The 20,332-nt window shown below is 37.4% G+C and overlaps 1 protein-coding gene across 3 annotated transcripts in view; it reads right to left on the bottom strand.

Annotated features, from left to right (window-relative positions):
- Window positions 1–14,369, bottom strand: part of LOC122090931 — a 158,447-nt gene extending 144,078 nt beyond the window's left edge. For all 3 annotated transcript variants that reach the window (XM_042660708.1, XM_042660709.1, XM_042660707.1), the window contains exons 1-6: window positions 14,124–14,369; window positions 10,040–10,121; window positions 3,684–3,787; window positions 2,000–2,095; window positions 1,844–1,891; window positions 573–623 (exon numbers count right to left, since the gene is read on the bottom strand). In XM_042660708.1, coding sequence (XP_042516642.1) covers window positions 573–623; window positions 1,844–1,891; window positions 2,000–2,095; window positions 3,684–3,787; window positions 10,040–10,121; window positions 14,124–14,138 — 396 coding nt within the window. In that variant the 5' untranslated portion in view covers window positions 14,139–14,369. The remainder of the gene's footprint in view (window positions 1–572; window positions 624–1,843; window positions 1,892–1,999; window positions 2,096–3,683; window positions 3,788–10,039; window positions 10,122–14,123) is intronic.
- Window positions 14,370–20,332: the final 5,963 nt, after the last annotated feature.

Here is a 20,332-nt window from a genome sequence, read left to right on the forward strand (position 1 = left end):
CTTTCCTACACACACACTTTAAATGGCAACAACTGCCACATGATAGATCAAATAGAGACAAATTTTTTGGATATGTAGAATGTTCCCTATTCACATGTCAAGTTTCGGCCCTGTTGGAGCTTGCCAAGTGGTAAAAAGAAGCTTTGAAAATCCAAGGTTATGGGGGAGTGCACAGTAGTTGTTGGAGTACGCATATGTGGATGGATGCCAATATATGGGATGGAAAGCAAAACAAACAAACAAACAACTCAAGACTTTTCCCATCTAAATGGGGTCGGCTACATGGATCTGTCAAAGAAAAAGATAAATGGTAGAAGAGAGAAAAGGGGGGTTGATTAAGAAAAGAAATAAGGCAATGCAACACATATGGGTCATTTGAAGGAATTGGACTCTGAAATTTGACATGTGGCTAACCCAGACCATGACCTCTCTATCCAACAATTAGAATAGCCACATCAGCTGTAACGTGGCAGTGCGTGTAGGAAAAGTTCCTACCAGAGGCGCGTAGGAATCTTTTTTTCCAAAAAATTATCATTTGCAATGTTAACTAAAGGAATGTATTTTATGCCTACATTTCCCTGCTTTGATCTAGCTTTTGCTTCAAGGGTTGACAATTCTGCTTCCTGCATGCAGAAGAAACCATGAACAAAGTATAAATGCATGAAATTAGAACTTCCTGAAGCCAAACATATAGCAAAATGAAAAATGCTAATAAATTCAGTTTCCTTTTGCAGAAAATTTGGAATACTGTGACATGACTAAACAGCATAGTAGCATACTGTAGAATTATTAAGAATAATCACAAACATGTACTGTGGAAATATAGAAAACAGAAAGTATAATGCATGCACCCAAGCCATGTAGACGTGACATTTTAAATCTCAAACAAGATGAATTTTTCAGATAGTTTGATAATGAGGTGCTTCTATCAGGAATAAGCCCTTCCTTTATCTATGAATACTACCATCACAACTTATTAGTATGGAGAAAATTAGGATCTAATCAAAACCTACAAAAATTTCCACTAATATAAATGGCAATGAACTTACTCCAATAGATGTCATTGATCTGACATATTCAACAAGTTCTGGCATATAAGAGCATATGATATAGGGTTAAATAAGAAAATTTTGAGAGTGAGTGTGAGAGGGGGAGAGAGAGAGAGAGGACAAATAAAGCAAGTCAAACAAGATATGGCCCCAAAGCATAAATAATTATTTTGCAACATGTAACTAATTCAGAGATTCAGACTGAACACTTGAGACAAGAGCCAGAGCTCGTTTCAGGTTGTTTGTTTTTTAATATAAAACAGAGTCCGAATGAATTTTAAAAAAGAAATCCAAGCCCGGCGAAACAGTACAACCCAGGCAGAGATCGTTTCCAGTTGGTTTGTTGTTGAATACAAATAAAGACCAAACAAATGCAACTGGACAGTTCTTAGCAAAACAGTACAACCCAGGCAGTCATCTCAGTTTCTCAATCAATCATGTCATTGCAACCCTAAGAACGAAAAGAATTCAGAGAGGAAAAAAAGAACAGAAGTGGATAGAAACTAGCCCGGCAAAAATATTCCATAAAGTGGCAGACAATGAGAAGAATAAGTGAATAAGTGATTCGTACACTCTTCCAGCGCAAAAACTATTAAGGAATTCAAATTTAAGAGAGATACCCTTGCCTGTCCATATTCAACAAAAGTGAAAACTGAAACACATATTCGATCAGTCAATAAACCATAATACAGTTTTAATTCTGAAGCTTTGCCCAATAATCCTGATTAACAGACAAGACATGATAAGTAGCGAAAGGAAGCCCTAGCTTAAGCAGATGGATAAGTAATCTTCACCTCAATCTGTTGAAGTTTGGCTTCAAATAGTTTTTCCCTGTCTTCCTCCTACGGAAAATTACAACAGTGCAAGATAAACCAACAGAAAGTGTATGTAGTTTCATAACAAATAGTACAGAGAATCCATCCCAATATGTCAACATATTTATATTTCACCTTGAGCATCCATCCATCGGGAGCAGGATTGGCAAGAATGAAGACACGATCTATAAGAACAATAACAGGCTCTTTGCCCAGACTCTTCCATGGGACCTACAGTTGAAACATCAGAATCAAAGAACTAGCTCCAGGGTATATATATATATATATATAAAGAAGCAATCTATTAATAGCCAGCTATATCAGCAAAATATGGCTGTCAACTGGAAATACCATAAAAGAAAAGACTTGAGTGAGATAGAAAGTAACTGGTTCAAGACACATGGGACCTATACAGAAAGACAATAGAATTAATATTTATACAAATATGAAGAAAGTCAAACGGACTAGTGACAGGCTTCAGAGGAGAACAAGTTGATGGCATATGGTAACCATCATGAGCTTAACAGAAATCAATTGGGTGAGTTTCCTTTAATTGTTCAAAGTAAACTGGAAAAATCCTAAGGATGTTAGGGCGCAATGTTTTGCTCATGGCATCTCACCTCTTTGTGAAAAAGAGGCATTCTTTCTCAAAATTTTGTGTGGTTGAACTAGAAAACGTTTTCCTAATATCCTAACTTACTATCTGTGTCTCACCTTCTTTTGGGACACGTTTTGTGGGAAATACCTTCACAAACTCATTCATGGGATGGCTACTCCTTTTCCCAGAGAAACCAGATACACATTCCAAATTTTTTGGTAAAGGCTTTCCCTGCCTAGTATTTCCAAATAGCAACCAAACTCAGCCCTACTGACTGGAAGGAGCTGATCTTAGTAGAGATGGATGTGGCATTTTGGAGCTTCAGAAAAATTATACGGGACAGTCTACGTTGTACTACTAGACAGAGGTGGTAGGAAAGACCTAAGGATAGGTGAAGGAATTAAAGGAAATTCAGCTTTAGATAGATCAAGAAATCAGCAAAGTAGGAACAGTAATAGAAGATTGTTCTAGAGTGGATAAAGGATTCAGAGTGAATTAAGAAGTATAAATTTGAAAATGTTAAGAAGCTCAGAAAAGAGCCTCTGGACTATATTTATTTATTTATTTATTTATTTATTTACATTTTTAAGTAGAAGAACAGAAGATCTTTCTATGTCAAATAAGAAATGAAGATTATGAAGAGAGAAAAGAGAAGAAAACCTAGGCATAGCCGCATAGCTGGGCTTTCCAATGGAGAATCATTGGCATGTGTGGACTTTTTTTCTGGTATCAACATGTGTGGACTTTAACCATTTGCAACATAAGATGCACACTTAACTATAAATAGCAACATAGGCATATCGCAATAAAGCATAAACAACTCAAAAGAGAACAGCTTCAAGATACAATACCATATAATACTGAACTCTGTCTCTGAATAACTGAGCAATTGTATCAGGACTAAAGATCCACCAAAATAAATTGTACAAATCTTTTTTCTGGAGGTTGGCGTCTGCCCACTGGTTTCTGGTTTTTTTTTTTTTTTTTTTTTTTTTTTTTTTTTTTTTTTGGGTGTGTGTGTGCAGGTGTGGAGGGGATAGGGTTGGGTAGTGCTCTGTTGTTCTGTGCTAGTTTTCTCCACATCTGGGGATCCCTCTCTCCATCCCTTGTTCCCATGTTCGAATGCCTTACAAATTTTCTTTTTGCACCAATAAAAAAAATATAATAGTTAGACAAGTATTGACAAGGCAACATTTATTTTGGTGGTCCCAAGAAATGTACCTTTAGTGTTATTGCACCAACAAAACCAGCTTTGACAGTGACAGGAAGCTTTAGTAAATTAAGTGCGTCCGCTTTCAACTTCAAGTCTTTAAGAACAACATCACCTATAGGAGGAAGGAAACAAACACCAATAACTTTTCCACAAAGATAATGCTAGTGTTTGACAAAATAAAGAAACTAGCTCAGAAGAGATGAATCCATAAAAATTATAAAGAACAACAGAAACAAAACAAATGACATGAACGATGCAGGGAAAGCATGACCTGTGCCTATGGCCTCTGCAAATATTATACAATTCATAACAGCCAAAATAACTATACAGATTTAACGACAGACACACTAAAATCTAGCAAGCATACTAGCAGACAATTAATTCATAACTTCAAAATACTACATAACTACCCCGATTCTCATGAATTCCCCAACTAGCAAAATTAACCTGAGTAGACATTGAGCTCATAATACCGGAATTTTCATTCCAATAAAACAGCATGGAGTCTCAACCAAACTTCTCCTTTCTTTTTTTTATTTCAGTAAACAAAATAAAGAGAAAAGAGAATACAAGAAGGGTTAAAAAAGGCCCAGAAGAACCAAAAAACAGAACAAAGAAGCCCTCTCAAATGCCTCCCTTGAAAAATTCAAAGGCCAATAAAGCTCCTTGCATGCTATTCCATCTGAGAAAAAAAAAATACAATCTCATTGCGTGTTATTCCTTCTAACGAAGAGGTTTCAGCTGCAATCCACTCCCTTAAGGCCAATAAAGCTCTGGTTCCAGATGGCTTCAGTGTGGGCTTCTTCACTTCTTGTTGAACATTAAATTTGACCTCATCAAAGTCATTAGAAGCTTTTTCTTTGACCCTTCTCAAAACCAAGGGGTTAATCACACTTATTTTTGCCTCATTCCCAAGAAAGAGGGGGCCTCTTCCATGTAGGACTTCAAAGTTCAGACCTATCTCTCTCTGCAATCTCCTTTACTAATTTATTGCCAAAATCCTTGCCACCAGGATTCAGCTTATTGTTATTGACTCCCTTGTTTGTGCTAATAAATTTAATTTCATAGCAAGGCAAAAAGTATTACTAACAAGATCCTTCTTTCTCATGAAATTGTTAAGGGTTCGATAGGAAATCTCATTCCCCCGCCGCCCTCCACAAAACTGACATCCACAAAGCCTTTGATTCCATTAATTGGAGCTTCAACTCCAAGGTTCTTCTCGAAATGGCCTTCCCTCCAGTCTTCATCAACTAGATCCTCTCTTGCATATCCTCCCCCCGCTTCTCCATCCTTGTCCATGTTAGTCCTACCGGCTACTTCTCCTCTTCGGTCGGCATTAGACAACGGTGTCCTCTCTCCCCTTTCCTCTTCTCCCTCGCCCTAGAGGTTCTCTTTAGATCCATTCAGACCTCTACTGATCTTCACCTTATTTCTCCCCTCCTAAATGCAAAGCCTTCAACCTCACCCATCTTGCTTTTGCTGATGATCTCATGATCTTATCCAAAGTTGATCCCCCCTCCATCGCCATGGCCAAGTCTTCCCTTCACTCCTTCCAAGTTCTCTCAAGCCTTCGCATCAATCTCCTTAAATCCCACCTTTTCTTTGTGGGCATTCCTGATTCCTCCAAAGCCTCTCTCCTTGGCATAACGGGATTCTCCCTTGGCTCTCTCCCGGTTAAGTACCTCAATCTTCTCCTCACCTCCTCCAAGCTTACCTTGCATCACTGCACTCCCATGCTTTATCTCATCCCCAAGCGCCTCTAGGTGAGGAAAGGTAAGCTTCTCTCCTGTGCTAGCTGCTTAGAGCCATGGTTCAAGATCCGGTAATTTCGGTTTTTGCCGAAACGAAATGGCCTTCGAATTACTAAATGTGCATCATCTCGGTCAATATTGTCACACCCTGCCTCCACTAGGCTAAGGTATGCGGCCCCGGATATCCTTATCTAGTTGGCCTAAACCCACCAGAATCACAGATGCAATAACTTAATCCACAGATGCCACCACAATCGCAACTAAACTCAGAGTACACATAATTTGTACACTAACTCCATTACTGGTGATTCGCTAAATGATAATTACGATATACCAACTCATTTGAATTAAAACCAGGTCTTACAAGAATTATAAATAGAAATAAAGAAGTGATGTCCATCAGCATCCCCGTGTCTCACAAATACAAGTCTCACAACTGCCGTTGAAAATCCATTCTTGTCTCAACACCAGTTCCACCATCTAAAAAAATAATCCACATGGGGTGAGCTTCCACAAAGCTCAGTGAGGGGTGGATCTGCGTGCTACTGCAACATAGGGGACATCCCTGGTCCCGAAAACCCCATCAGTCACCAGCGATATACGCTAGTTGCAAGTCAGGAGCTTGCAGGTCCCGGAAAACCCATCGGTCACCCCGAAACAGCTAATGAATAGTCCCCCCTCCAGCCACGGTCCCAGAAAACCATCGGTCACCCGTGTTGCATCCGCCTCTTGAGTACAGTCCGTTGTACTATGGTATTCTCAATAAGCATACCACCCCATGGGATTAGCCAATACCTCACCCCCTACTGGCAAGGGGTGTAGCACCTGGGTTATCCTCCTAGCCCAATGCAATCTCACATGAAGCATACCACATCAAAATGATAGTCACACACCCTGCGGGCATATAGTGCCGAACCCTACCTTCGGCTACCCTGTACCCCACACTCACACCCCATGGGCATGCAGTGCAGGTTCTAGCATCCCACTCACACTATCACACACACACACATATCATTATGCACATTAAATATCCACAACAGTAACAGATTTATAATATGCACTGGTAACAAATTTTATAATACACAAGTAATAGATTTTATCATGCATAAATTACAGACTTTATAATGCACCAGTTCATGACCACAAGCATAGACAAACATGTTATAAACACTCCGTAAAATATTCATAACACCCACTCACCTCAGTTGATCTCAAACTTAGGAAATTAAACACTCTTGTATCACCTTGTATCCTCCCACTTAAGTTAGGTTAACATAATGCAAAACATGCATAAATATCATATTTTATTCTTTTAAAATCCCTAAACAAAACCCTACAAAAATCCCCAATTGGAGCTCAAGTCATAGGTCAAACCATCTGTGACAAGATGATGGGACCAGATGATGGTTTTGACCGACTAGAGCCAACTGGATGATGAATTCAAAGGTGTACAAGACTGAGTAAAATCCACCGGATGGCGGATGATGCCTCCGGTTGATGGGTTCAGATCAATCGGTTGGGTTAGCCGGTTGGCCCATAACTGAGGTTTTCTTCTCATTTGGCTTCCCAATCGTGGCCCCTCCCTTCCTATGGTTACCCTACTCATTCTAAGGCATGAAACCTTAGTTTCTATGGTGAGGGATTTCAATTCTCACCCCTCCTTGGTTCATCTTGGTGTTTTTCCACAACCTAAGGCACCCACTTTCATGGCTCTCATACCCACATGCTATGGTGAGTCAAGTTGGGTCATGTAGGTATGAGCTCCATCTTCCCAAGGTTCTCATTTAGGGTACAAGGTATAGCGGATCCATTCCTTAGCTTAGGTTATGATTCTATCAAGGAAAAGAAAGAGAAAATACTTGTACAAGGGAGGGAAGACCAACCTTGGTAATGGGGAAGGGCGCCTTCACAAGAAATGCTTGGGGAAGCTCCTTCCTCAACTTCCTCTTCCTTCTTCTCTTTATCCTTCCTTTCCTTCTTTTCTCTCCTCTTTTACTTGCACAATGAGTAAATGAGCAATGAAAGGGTAGTTGGGATTTTAAATAGGCTTATAAATGACTAAAGCTTGTCAGGCCAATTAATGGGTTTTGGCCAAACAAGGCTAATTGCTTGTGGAACGGTGTGGGTCCATCTCCCCCGGGCACATGTCCATTAATCCATCACTATGGGGTGTGGACATCCATTGGAGATTTTTTAGGACATATGGGCAGGTAGTCGTGGGCCCCACCTCAAAATAACCTCATTTGGGCAGCATTTGTTGTCTCCGAAGTGCAACCGGTCAATCAGTTAGACCATCCGTTGCCCCCAAAAATGCCACTATGGCTGGACTGCTACTACTCTCCCGACCTTAGCCCCACCAGCCTGAGGACTTATAGGAGAGTTATATAACCTTAATATAGGCTTGCCCAACACGCTGAAATAGAGAGGAGGTTTTTAAGGTTGCTAGTGTTACCCGAGTTTCATGGGAGGTCTGAATCCCTTCCAGTATTGCAGGCACGGCCAATAAAGACACGAGGGAACATTCTCCCCTTCTTGGTAGTAGATTGCTGCTAACCAGAAGCCTAGCACTAGTTCATCATCTACCACCATGAATGAATAGTTAGGTTCGGGCACACGTGTAGTAGATATTTTGGTTGGCATCTCGATGATATTTCGGTCTGTTTCGATGAAATGATACCAACCACCCTTAAAAACACGTGACTCGCAGGATGGGGTTGAAATTTCAACCTCATCTCACTGGTCTCACCCCTTTTGCTCTGTAGAAGCTGAAAAGTGTCTCCAAGGCTTGGTTTTTGCCACATCTTCACCTCAAGATCAATAAAAATAAAAAATAAAAAAGAACAACCCAGTGCAAGAGGCTCCTGCTACTACAAGGTCTGGGAGGGGCTAGTGTGTACGTAGTCTTACCCTCTGCTTTGCAAGAGAGGTTGTTTCCAAGTTTTGAACCTGTGACCAACACGTTGCAATAGTGCAACTTAACCGTTGTGCCATAGGCTTCACGCCTTCACCTCAAGAACAATGATGGACATTATTTACTTGTTTTACGACCTATAAGAACACATCACACGATCAAGGGAGAAGATCTCTCCCAACCGATCCTCTCCATATTTAAGGATGATTTGCAATGCATATAAAGAGAGGTTCCTTTATAGAGGGAAATTGTATGAGTCACAATGCTTATCATGATTCAAATTTCAAATACTCCTTCCAGCCATGGCATCTTCAAAATATACTTGCCATGTTAGTCTTTGATTGATTCAGAGAAACTTTTTCCTTTGATTGTATAAGGTGTCTTCAAGATAAACTTGCCATGTTGGTCTTTCATTGATTGGGAGAAATCCTCTCCTTTGATTGTTTGAGGTGTCTTCAAGTTATCACGATAAACTTGCCATGTTGGGCTTTGATTGATTGGGAGAGGTACCGAGGTGTTTCAGGTCATAATATGGTTTTTGACCACCGAAACAAGCAATCGAGACATAAAAAAAATAAAAAATAAAAATTACATCATCTTGCTGAGATCTCGGCGAGATTTCGGTACCACCGAAACGAAACGAGATTTCGAACCTTGCTTAAAGCTCATCAGATTTGTTCTCCAGTCTAGTTATAGTTATTAGTTTGGGTCTTCTACTTCCCAACTATCATCAAGACTGTTGAATCCCACATATGTTCTTTACTCGAGAAAGGAGTAAAATCCTCCAGATTCTTGCACCCTATACTTTGGTCCTTGGTTTGCCTCCCCAAAAAAGAAGTGGGTCTGGGATTGAGGAAAATTAATGAGGTAAACATTGTTGGAATCCTAAAACTCATCTAGAAGCTTGTCTCCAAACAAAACTCCATTTGAGTCTCCTGGGCCTACTCCATCTGCTTAGAAAAGACTCCCATTGGATTCTTTCCCCTCCCTCTAATTCTTCCTGGGTTTAGCATAAAACCCTAGAAATTCTTCCTTTTGTTCTTCCCATCATTCATTCTTCCATTAGCAATTCATGTCACATGCACTCACTTCGGGCAAACAGAGATAGCCCACATACGTAATTTGTGCAAACAATAAACATCAAGGACAGTAGCTGCAATCTACCTTCATTAAGATGAGTGTTGAACAAGGAGTAAAGAGTACAAAAAATAAATTTTAAACTTCAAACAAATCCACTACCCAGTAAGAAAAAAAGCACTCAATGGTTCCGCATGTAAATAATGCATTTCATTAAGAGAGAACAGCTTAGAATGCCAACTCCAATTTCCGTTTCAAACAAGAAGCATGAGTATTTATTCTAGATGAATCAACCATTAGAAGAGTTACAATTACCAAGAAAAAACCTTCTCCACGAGACATAAAAACACATAATGTGAAGTACCAAGGGCATGGTGAAAAATATATGGTGAAGAAAATACAATGGTACAACCATCAAAGATACACAAGACAGAAATATCATAGCCAAGCCTACCATTAAAAAATACACACATAAAAAACAATTTCATCACATAATGCAAATTCTCTTCCATTAGACATAATCGACTTTGATGGGTTTCCACAAGAAGTGATTATTTACAAAGAAATTAAGCCAAAACAAACCAAAGATCAGCAAGCATCACAAGATGAAACTTAAAATACAAACCTTTCCAGACACTGATCTTTAAAGCTTCTGCAGAAAGTCCATGAACATATTCGCCCAAATATTTTCGAAGCAGATGCAACACCTATAAACAGAGAAAAGGGTTCAACCTGACTAGCTTAAAAAAATATCCACCCACAAAGTTTTCTTTCTTGATACATTGACTGCCCAAAAAGTTGCTACCACAGTTGCACTTATTGTATGGAGCTGAACTGACGAACCCATCCACCATGGTAGATTACCATGGATATAACTCCAAATTAATAGACATACTACATGCATGACTCTCTTGCAGACTAATCAGTGATGGAAGAGTTGTATTAAGTATTAAATAAAAGAAAGCAATAAACAGCAAAAATAAGGAAAAGAAAACCATTACAAGGACATTAATGCTGCAGAATAGAAAGGTCCTCAATTCCTCATTGGCACCAAGCTTAGCAGCAATCCAGCATTGTTAACAACTTGGGTCCCTTTTTTTCTCTTTCAATAATTGGTAATTGCACTCAAGGAAGAAATGTGCTAATGCCTCAGCGATAACTACGAAGCAGTGTACTATATATAATGAAGACTCCCAGCTTATCTGGAAAAATACTCCAACAAAAGATTCATTCTCACTACTCCTAGTTTGGCAAGATTATACACAAATTCAACAGCCGACCTAGGTTTACAGTGGAATCAGGAGTTCAACAACAGAGAGAACTGCCATATGCCTGATATGGTGGGAGGAACTCCATGAATTATTGACAATTTTGTTTGTCCATTGAATAGCATTAATTGAATTTGCTTTCATAAGATCTTGATCAAAGCCCCTACAAAGGAAAAAATTCAGCCTGTAGTTCACGATAGTAATTCAGCTAATTGTCGTCCAATTTTGGCATACTATGACTTTGCACCCCGTCAGAGAACATGGAGTAGGGAGCAAAATTGTAATTTCCAATTGCTTTTTATTAGAAGACTTTTAGACTAGTCACATGGTAATGTAGGAATGGATTGGACCACCAAACCAGACCCAAGACTGCAGGAACTTTTAAACTAAGAACAACCAAAACCACCCAATAGTAAACAGCAACAACAGTCCAACTTAAACCAGTCAACAATCCTGGCTAGCTGAATGAGATTAGAAACAATAAGAAAACCAGAATATATGAAGATACACTCGGACTTCTCGCCGCAGAGTGTCGCTTGGATCAAACACCAAACCCTTCTTCTTTGATCAAACACAAAGAACCCTCATAGAGGAGAAATGCAGTAGCATCTTTTTTTGTTCATAAAATTTGTGTCTCTACTAATGAGAGCTCTCCTTTATTTATAATAATGATGGGGGGTTACATAAAATATAAACTAACTTTAGTTTCCAAAAACTGAAATAGGAAACAAAAAATTAGAAACTCACCTAGTTACTAAACCTAAAAATAGAAACTTACAAAATAGAAAGTCCTTTAGTTACTAAAACTGAGAATAGAAACTAACTTATGACTGAAAATTGGAAACTAACTAGGTACTGAAATTAGAAACTAAATAACCCCATCTAAAAAGGAAACTAAAGAAAAAGAAAACAAATCACTGAATCCCGTATGCAACCTTAGAACCCCTAGTTTAGACCCATCAAAGTAGCCCAATACACTCCAAACCACATGGACTGAAGGCCCAACACGCATACAACCCAACCCTAAGCTTATTCCTAATAAAATAAGCCTAGTTTGGTGAAGAATCTGCATCACATGGGTCCAGTTTTGGGGCATTAAGGGCAGTCAGAGAACATGGAGTAGGGAGCAAAATTGTAATTTCCAATTGCTTTTTATTAGAAAACTTTTAGACTAGTCACATGGGTCGAGTTTTGGGGCATTAAGGAGTTTTTGGGTTAGCTAGCAATAGAAATTGAATAGTTATTGGAAGGGTCCAAGCTATATGTCCTAAGAGTAAACAGATCAGTTTCTGGACGGGGGAAATTTTCTGGTTGAGATTTGGGAGCAATCCCTCATGAAACTCTAGGGTACGTGAAGGTGTATTCTACCCATCTCTTCTCTCTTTCTCCACCATTTTCCTTTCTTTAAAATCTCAATCTGCTCTTGTTATTACTGTTTATTTCTGATCCATTTCCTTTCTATTCCTACTATTATTCCTCTTTATTCCTTGTTGTTCCTCATTCCAATATAAATCTGTGTTATCATTTCATTCTGTTAATTTTATCTATTTCGAAGCTTCAAAATCTGGTTCAGCATTCAAATTTTAATTTCCATTTGTTACCAGCAAGTGTAGATCTGCCAGCCCCATTTTTCCTTCTGCTGAAATCTTCCAATTCCCTTCCATTAATTTATCAATTTCCATAAGTTTTCCCAATTCTAGATCCCTTTTCAGCACGTGTTTGATAAAAGTCCTATCAGAATAACACAGGAGTAGGTCAGATCCTCCAAAATCTGTCCAAAACCAGTCCTAATGGATGGGGACAAATGAGTCAAATTCTTCTCACACTACTAGCACTTGGAAAAGAGTATAATAAAAGGTGCTAATGGCTAAAAGAAAAAGAGTGCAATTCCACTAGCAATTCTAGTACTTGGAAGGAGTATCTTGAAGGTTCCTAGTGCCTTCCTGGATGGAATGAGTTTGACACTGGTATAGGGTACACGGTGGGATTTGATATGCACACATAAGTGAGATGATAGAAAATAGGGGTGGAGAGATAATAGATAAATAGGAAATTTGGCTTTATGGAGGAAGCCATGCCTCTTGGCTTTACGGAGGAAGCCATTACCTCATTTGTCCATAGAGAAATTGTAGGAATTCAATTGCTATCAAAGTCTATCCCTCCATTCATCTCATGTGGCAACATATAAACAGGCAATAGTTACATAACATACCCATAATTCCCATAACTCATCCACTACATCCCTATAACTTTTACTATCGTGACTATCGTCCACGAATAATAACTCCCAATAACTGCACAAAATAACTACATAGTAACTATCATAAACTATATGACTCTAACCCCATAAGTTGGTCTCATGCATACACCTTCCAACCCATGCACGTAACAGGATTCTTGCAGCGTGTTTGGCACCACCATACTTTGATTGGACTTACTTTTTTCTTACTTCATTCCAATCAAAAAGGAAAAGTACAACAGGGTATCAGAGTATATTGACTATGCAACAAGCAAGATTGTATAACCAAGCTCCTGAAAAATTTAAATGATTTTGACATTCCATCAGTAAGTTTTCTGACTTCTTAGGAGGACATCGGAATTCATTCATCAGGAGTGGGGTCCTGACTATAAGGAATAGGCCTGAAGTGGTATTTGTAGTCAAATCTTTATTTTCCACGAGCTTGGGTGCTCTACTACTCCAAGACAATGATCTATCCCCAGCAAGGTTGCTTTCTAAAATATGGGTTGTACTCTAAACAAAACCCTCACGGTTACCCACCAATGTCATAAAGAATGATGATGCCAAATCATATTAGAAATTTCCCGAGTATTTCCAATAAAGCTGTCAGACTTGGACCTTATCAATGGATGGAAGATAAGACTTCCATCAGTAACATGCCTTCCGTCCCAGCTTATCCACCCCTACATTCATCACCAGCACCAGCATCAAAGACGGTAGCATCATAGGCAGCTTGGCTAGTCGGTTCAGTAGCAGTAGAGTCAGACGTTTTCGGAGCTGGGTTGGAAGAGAGAAAGAAAGAAGGATTCGATCCATTAGTCCAGTTCACAGAAACCACAATAAAGATTATTTGGAGGATGCTTCCTCGACCAGTGTTTTGAATCATTTGGGGAAAGAGAAAGAATTTCCGATAGTGACTTTAATAACTTAGGTAATTGGACATTCAAAATATCAAAAAATCTCAATTCGTTACATGAGATTTCCCACCGAGAGACCCACAAATACCAATTTAAATCACATGACACGTCCAGGTTCTACAAGGAATGCAAAAAACATAGATGTTTCTTTTACTCTTCTTTTCTTTTCCAATCCAGTTAGCAGCGTTATGAATGTAAATGTTATCAACATCTCTCCTATCAATAAATTTAGCGGAAGTAGCGTAATTCAAGGACAGAATCATCAATGGAGAGGAAGATCCTTACGTGAGCCTCAAACATGGTGACGCGTCAAAAGACTGCCATGTGAAGCGGTCGAACGGAGCTTGTATTTGGGAATATTATGATAACCAGCGATCGGCTTTGGAGTGTATATCTGCTGGATGGAGTTGGATGGAATACAATAGCGTCCTTCAATCCCAACCTATAAAGGAAAGAACAGAGACATGACGAAGATAAAAGTAAAAACCCTCCTATGAATGAGAACTCAAATGAAAAATAATGATGTCTGAAACCTGTAAAAACCCCTCCGATGAATGAGAACTCAAACAAAAAATAATATCTGAAACCTGATGAAGATTGTTAATCGGTTCGGTTCGGTTCGGTTCGGTTCGATTCAATTTAGTTTAGCTTGGTTCTATCCAAATTTGTTCAATTCAATATAATAGGGAAAAATGATTTTGTCGGTTCCAGCACAGGATGAAGTAAGAGGCAATATGTTAATGTCTTGGATAATACATTCTCTTTTTTCCTTTTTCTGAGAGATAATACTCGATAATACTTCTATTGATGTGGCTGCTTGATCTTCATTTATGAAGCAAGTTGTTTGTTGTCCACCTCCACAGTTAAATTCTCAACCTTTTCGATATGTTTTCAAGCATTTCTTATGACAGAGCAAGAGTTTCTCGCTACATCACCGTTGAAGATGACCAAGGTTTTGAGATAATTACTACAGATTATGGGGGATCCTTCAATTTTTGCGAATGTCAAATCTCAGGCCACCCTTGCTTACTTATAATTACTTGAAACTCTCACTTTCTCAAGCATATTCTTGCACCAAAAAGAGAGAAAGACTTGTTTTTCGCCAGGCTATGTTGTGAGGGGAATTAAAGATAAAGGAATTGAAATTTTCATACTTAAAAAATAAATATATATAATCATTAACCATGTGACTTTAGCATTAATTTCAAATCATTCCATATTTGGTTATAAAATTTCACTTTACTTTGCATCCAAAAAACCTTCTTTGTAATATGTACAATAAAAATTACATGTAAAATATATCATTACTAAATATGGTTGAAAAAATTAAATAGTTTATACAATCATATAAGATAATGATTATAAACATTACTTTTTAAAGTATAAAAATTTTACTTCCCTTCCCTTTAAACTCTCATCGCAACCAAACATGGTAGCCACAAGTAACATTAAAAGAGGAATTATTGACCGATGACCATTGTTGGGTTCGAAAGAGAAAAATATTATAGAACTTCAACAAATATAGGGAATACTAAGACTGTGTTTGGTAGACAAGATTCTATCACAAAAAAGTGTTTGGTAGCCAATAAATAACAGGAAAAATAACCTAGAACAGAGAGAGAGAAAAAAAAAAAGAGAAGAGAAATAAAATGAAATGGCAATAAAGTTAGACAATTATGTTTGCCTGGTACCAATAGAATAAAAGAAAAGAAAAGTTTTCTATTTTCTTATGTTTTAGGCTTCTTTTTTTTTTGGTCAGCACAAATTCTCATGCTGAATTAGCTGATATGAATTGGTAATAATAACTCCAGGAGTGGGTGTAGGATAACTATCTAAGAGTAAAAAAAATCATTATACACATTTTGGTATATTTTAACAATATGGATAAATGAACCATGTATGCTTGCATGGCTCTATGTCCAAACACAGACGGGCGATAAAAGATTGCACTACTCTTCACTCAAATGCCTTTGTATAGCTTCCCATTAAATTGTGTACTGATATACTGTCCATGCAAACAATCATGGTTCTATTGCCCTGTCAATATTTAGATTATGTTATTTTTCATCATTTGTACTATATTTATACAATGCGTGACCATACTCCAGATTTGTTAAAAAAAAAATAATAATAACTCCAAACCATATTTAGCAAAAGCAGGAATGTCAAAAAAAAAAAAAAAAGAGGAAATAGATGATACTAGTTTTAAATAGTGAACAAATCTGGAATATATGGTAAAAAAAATTGAGCATGGTAAAAGACAAAAAACAAACAAGATGATTTTAAATGTGTAGATTTCGAACAAATTGGACAAAAAGAGATGGATAGTATACTCGTATAAATTAATTAAGGAATTAGTATATGAATATTTGCATCTAATGTTCAAAATAATTATAATATTCAACATTAATGCATATATATCACATGTCTTGTTTTAGCTTATGAGACATGTCATTGAATGTTATCCAGCACTAACTTTAAATTCATACACGATACATGTCCAGAGTTTATTGAGCGATGTGACTTGACTATGATGTTGTTTATTAGTGTCAACATAATCATACGATTATTAAATGGATATTTTATGGTTACTAGATGCACAAAGGTGGATTTTGCTTTGCCGAAGCCAAAGCACCAAGGGATGGCTCGGTGGTGGCTCTTTCTACAAATTTATTTCCCCCGGCTATTCATTCGGACTACTTAGATATAGTAAATTTTTCGAACAATCGTTCTTCCTCTCATGATTGGGCCACTACGGCCATAGATTATGACATTCTTTGTCTTTCTTCTAGTAGTCTTGTGTTATTTAATTTTACCTCCAGGTCTACTAGCAAAGAGGCTCATCTTTTGGCCACAAGGCTTACACTTGGAATTATCCCATCTCTGGTGGTTGTCTCTACCACCCTTTTTTTAATACATTTTGCTCTTTGGAAAAGGTTCGCCTATTCTCTTCTAATAAATTTCAATAGTTTTAATTAAAAAGAAAAAAAAAGTTGGGAGTCATCTCTTTAAAAACAAATTTTCAATGAATACATCAATTTGTAATTCAATTTCGGGATCTATACATTGAATTTGAGTTGAAGGTGATATTATGAGAAATATAAGCCATTGAGTTAATTTAAAGTTGGCGAAAGAATCAAATCAATCAAAGTTTATGAGAGAGAGATATGATCAATTAAGTAGACATTATGCTCAATATGTCAATTCTTAAAAAACGTGTTTTAAATAATCCAAACTCTCGATATGGCTTCCTAGTAAAAAAATAAATAAAAATGAGTGAATAACACTCCCCTTCCCTTAATGTTTCATCTATTACACAACCCTCACTTGCGAAGTTTGTAATTACAAACGTACCTTGTGGTGTTAACACTGTTAGACTCATATATTAAATGTCTTTTTTACCCGCTTCCCTTTTGTTCTATGTGGTGTTAACACTATGCTTCTTGTACTATTATTCTGCTTTGCTATCTAACTACAGGAATATCCTAGAAGAAGAAGAAGAAGAAGAAAAAACATAAATTTTGAAAATGAAGACAACCCATATGCCAAAAAATGAAAATGAAGATGAAGAAAAGCCATAATCCAAATATAGAAGATTAAGAATGCTAACAAAATAAGTACTAATAGTTGTCTGGGTCTTATTCCCAATAACCAAAATCCAAGTTGAGATTTTCGCAAAATCCTACAATCTTTTCCCCTTTTCTTCTTCTTCTCCCTCCTTCCGCTCTTTTATTCGAACGATTCACTCATATGTTAAATCCTCTTTGAAAGGTTTAAAGCTCATGAAACTAATATAGTGATTCTAAGAAGATAATGAAATAACCTAGAGGGGGGTGAATAAGTTATACTAGTGGAATTTAACTATTTTCGATGAATAGGTCACAAGTGTGACTGCAAGTTAAAACAATGCGGAGTAAATAAAACAAGTACAACCATAAAACACAAGATTTATAGTGGTTCGACTCAATCCGAGTCTAGTAAACTCCCTACAAGAATCATCTTGTAAGGTATTCCACTAGTTCTCCCTTTCAGTACGGTAGGTAGGGAAGAAAACCTTTACAATATTTTTCACGGATAAGAGTATACTTACAAATCCCCTTTACAGGCAGAGAGACGCCTTTACAATATCTGTTGGAGGTAGAGAGACACATTTATCTTTTTAGGATAGAGAATCCTTACAATCCTAAGTACAGTATATAATTGACAAAAACATAAATAAATAGGAAATAGTGGAATAGGAGGAATACCTCAAGTGTGGTGCAAATGATGAGAATGAGAGATGAAAGATGCATCTTTTGTAAAGTCCTCTCTTATGGTTTTGACTTACACAGGAGAGAGTAGAAGACTTTGATTGAGACTTGAGCCTTTTGTTGGGATTGGTGTAATCGAACAACTCAAGTAGAATATAATAATCTTAATAACTCTTGAATGCTTGCAATACTGCTCTTAAAGCTCTTTCTTAATGATTATTTAATTAAGAGCGGTTTGGGTATTTATAGGTGAAATTAGTGAAGCATTTTAGGCAGAAATCAGGCTCTAACGGATGTATTATGGGACCACCGGTCGACCGCCATCGGTAGCCGGTTGATCACCAAGAGCCGTTGAGGCAAAATATAGCAGTTGGGGCACTTTTCAGGCAGTCACCGGTTGACCAGGACTTTTTACCAGTCGACCGGCTATGGTCTTGGATAGTTCCGATCAACCGGGGCTTCCAGCCAGACGACCGCCAACATGACATGCTCTGTTTTGATAGAATATTGTCATACTAACCAGTCATCAGTGTTTTGATCATAACTTTTTGGTCCGACCTCAGATTAATATGAGATCAGTTGCGTTGGAATCAAAACTCAATTTCCTACAACTTCTATGAAGGTTTCATCTCTTGATACTAACTTTAAGATTCTGTAAAATACCCTTGAGTCAGGTTAATATGGTTTTCACATAATTTCACTATAACACATTTTTCCTAATATGTTCCTCACCACTTAGAGACTTTCCATACTTGGTCAAGGTATGCTCTACGGTCATTATAGTATGATGCAATGCACATGCATGTGGTGAGTGCATATATATATATATATGTGGAAGTTACAAATTACATTAAAAACGACCAATCTATCATAGTGGTCTTATTCTTTACTTTAACCTTCCACTCATTAGCACTTTATCTTATTTTCTTCTTGTTTGTAATTCCATGTCTTTAAGCTTCATGTATTGATTCGACATTCTAAGTGTTTCTTCAAGTTAATTACACTTTATTTAAGTTAATCACGTTTTATCAAATCAAGTTAAAGATGTATGTTTGTTTGTTAACACCAAAACATAGCAAGGAGTGTGGACATGTTTCCCAACAGATAACAAGTAAAGGTATCTTCTTTTATTGATATGCAATCGATGAAGTAAATTTTTTTTGTAGATTTGTACATCTTTTCTCCTTTCGCTTTCGCTTTCGTTTTTTCTATTTCTTTTTCTTATTCCCTTTTCTCCATTTGATGCTCTGTTTCTTGATGCGCACGAAACACAAGTCAAGAGAAAACCAAAATCCCCATATTTGAGAACCAAAATCTCGCAAGTTTTGGAGTAAAATCGGCTACTTATAGGAAAAAACCTATAACCCAACCCAAGTTTTCAGCAAAGATGGAGATGGAGAGAAATTTTAAAATAGAGAGAGAGAGAGAGAGAGAGAGAGAAATATTTGACAGTTCCGGATCTCATAATTTTTGGGAAACTTAAAAGTCGAGTTTGTTTAGAGGGCTCAAACCCACCAGAAGAACAAATATGAAAACTCAAAAGCTTGAAGAATTTGAAAAAGCGGGATTGATCGCCAAAACCGTCAATGCTCTTTCCAATTTATCAAGGAAGAAAATGAGAATAAGGGCCGATCTTCAAGACTTCAACAACGGTGACTTAGAATCGATTGCCAAAACCATCAATGCTCTCTCCGATTTTAGATTTTAGAGCCATATAGTGTAAGTTCCAAAACCCTAACTCTCATATGGTTTATCAAGGAAGAAGACAATAATAATAAGGGTTGAGGGCAAATAGGTCATCTCCATTGGACCAAGGATATTTTGGGGTTTAATGCAATTTTATAACACATAATTCCTCACTTACGGTTTCTCACTCACGATCAATATACGATTGATAAAATCTATAACTTAGGAGGGAAAAATTTATAATTACAAACTTCATAGGAGAGAGTTGTGTAATAGATGAAACATTCAGGGGGAGAGTAGTGTAATTCACTCAAACTTTAATGTATCTCAATCTCAAATTTTTTTTTTTTTTGGGTGCAAATCTCAATCTCAAAATTAGAGCGGCGAAAATTACACGAAGCAAATTTAGTAGTTTAATAATTTAATCTGGGACTTTGGTCAAAGTAATCATTAAAATATGGCTTTAAAATAATATGTCGATTCACAGGACGAGGAGAAGTTTGTCAATAAAAAACATATAAAGGGTATATAAGGAATTTGATTCGAGTGATCTGCTTA

This window comes from Macadamia integrifolia, chromosome 10, assembly GCF_013358625.1.
Source record: "Macadamia integrifolia cultivar HAES 741 chromosome 10, SCU_Mint_v3, whole genome shotgun sequence".
NCBI lineage: Eukaryota > Viridiplantae > Streptophyta > Magnoliopsida > Proteales > Proteaceae > Macadamia > Macadamia integrifolia.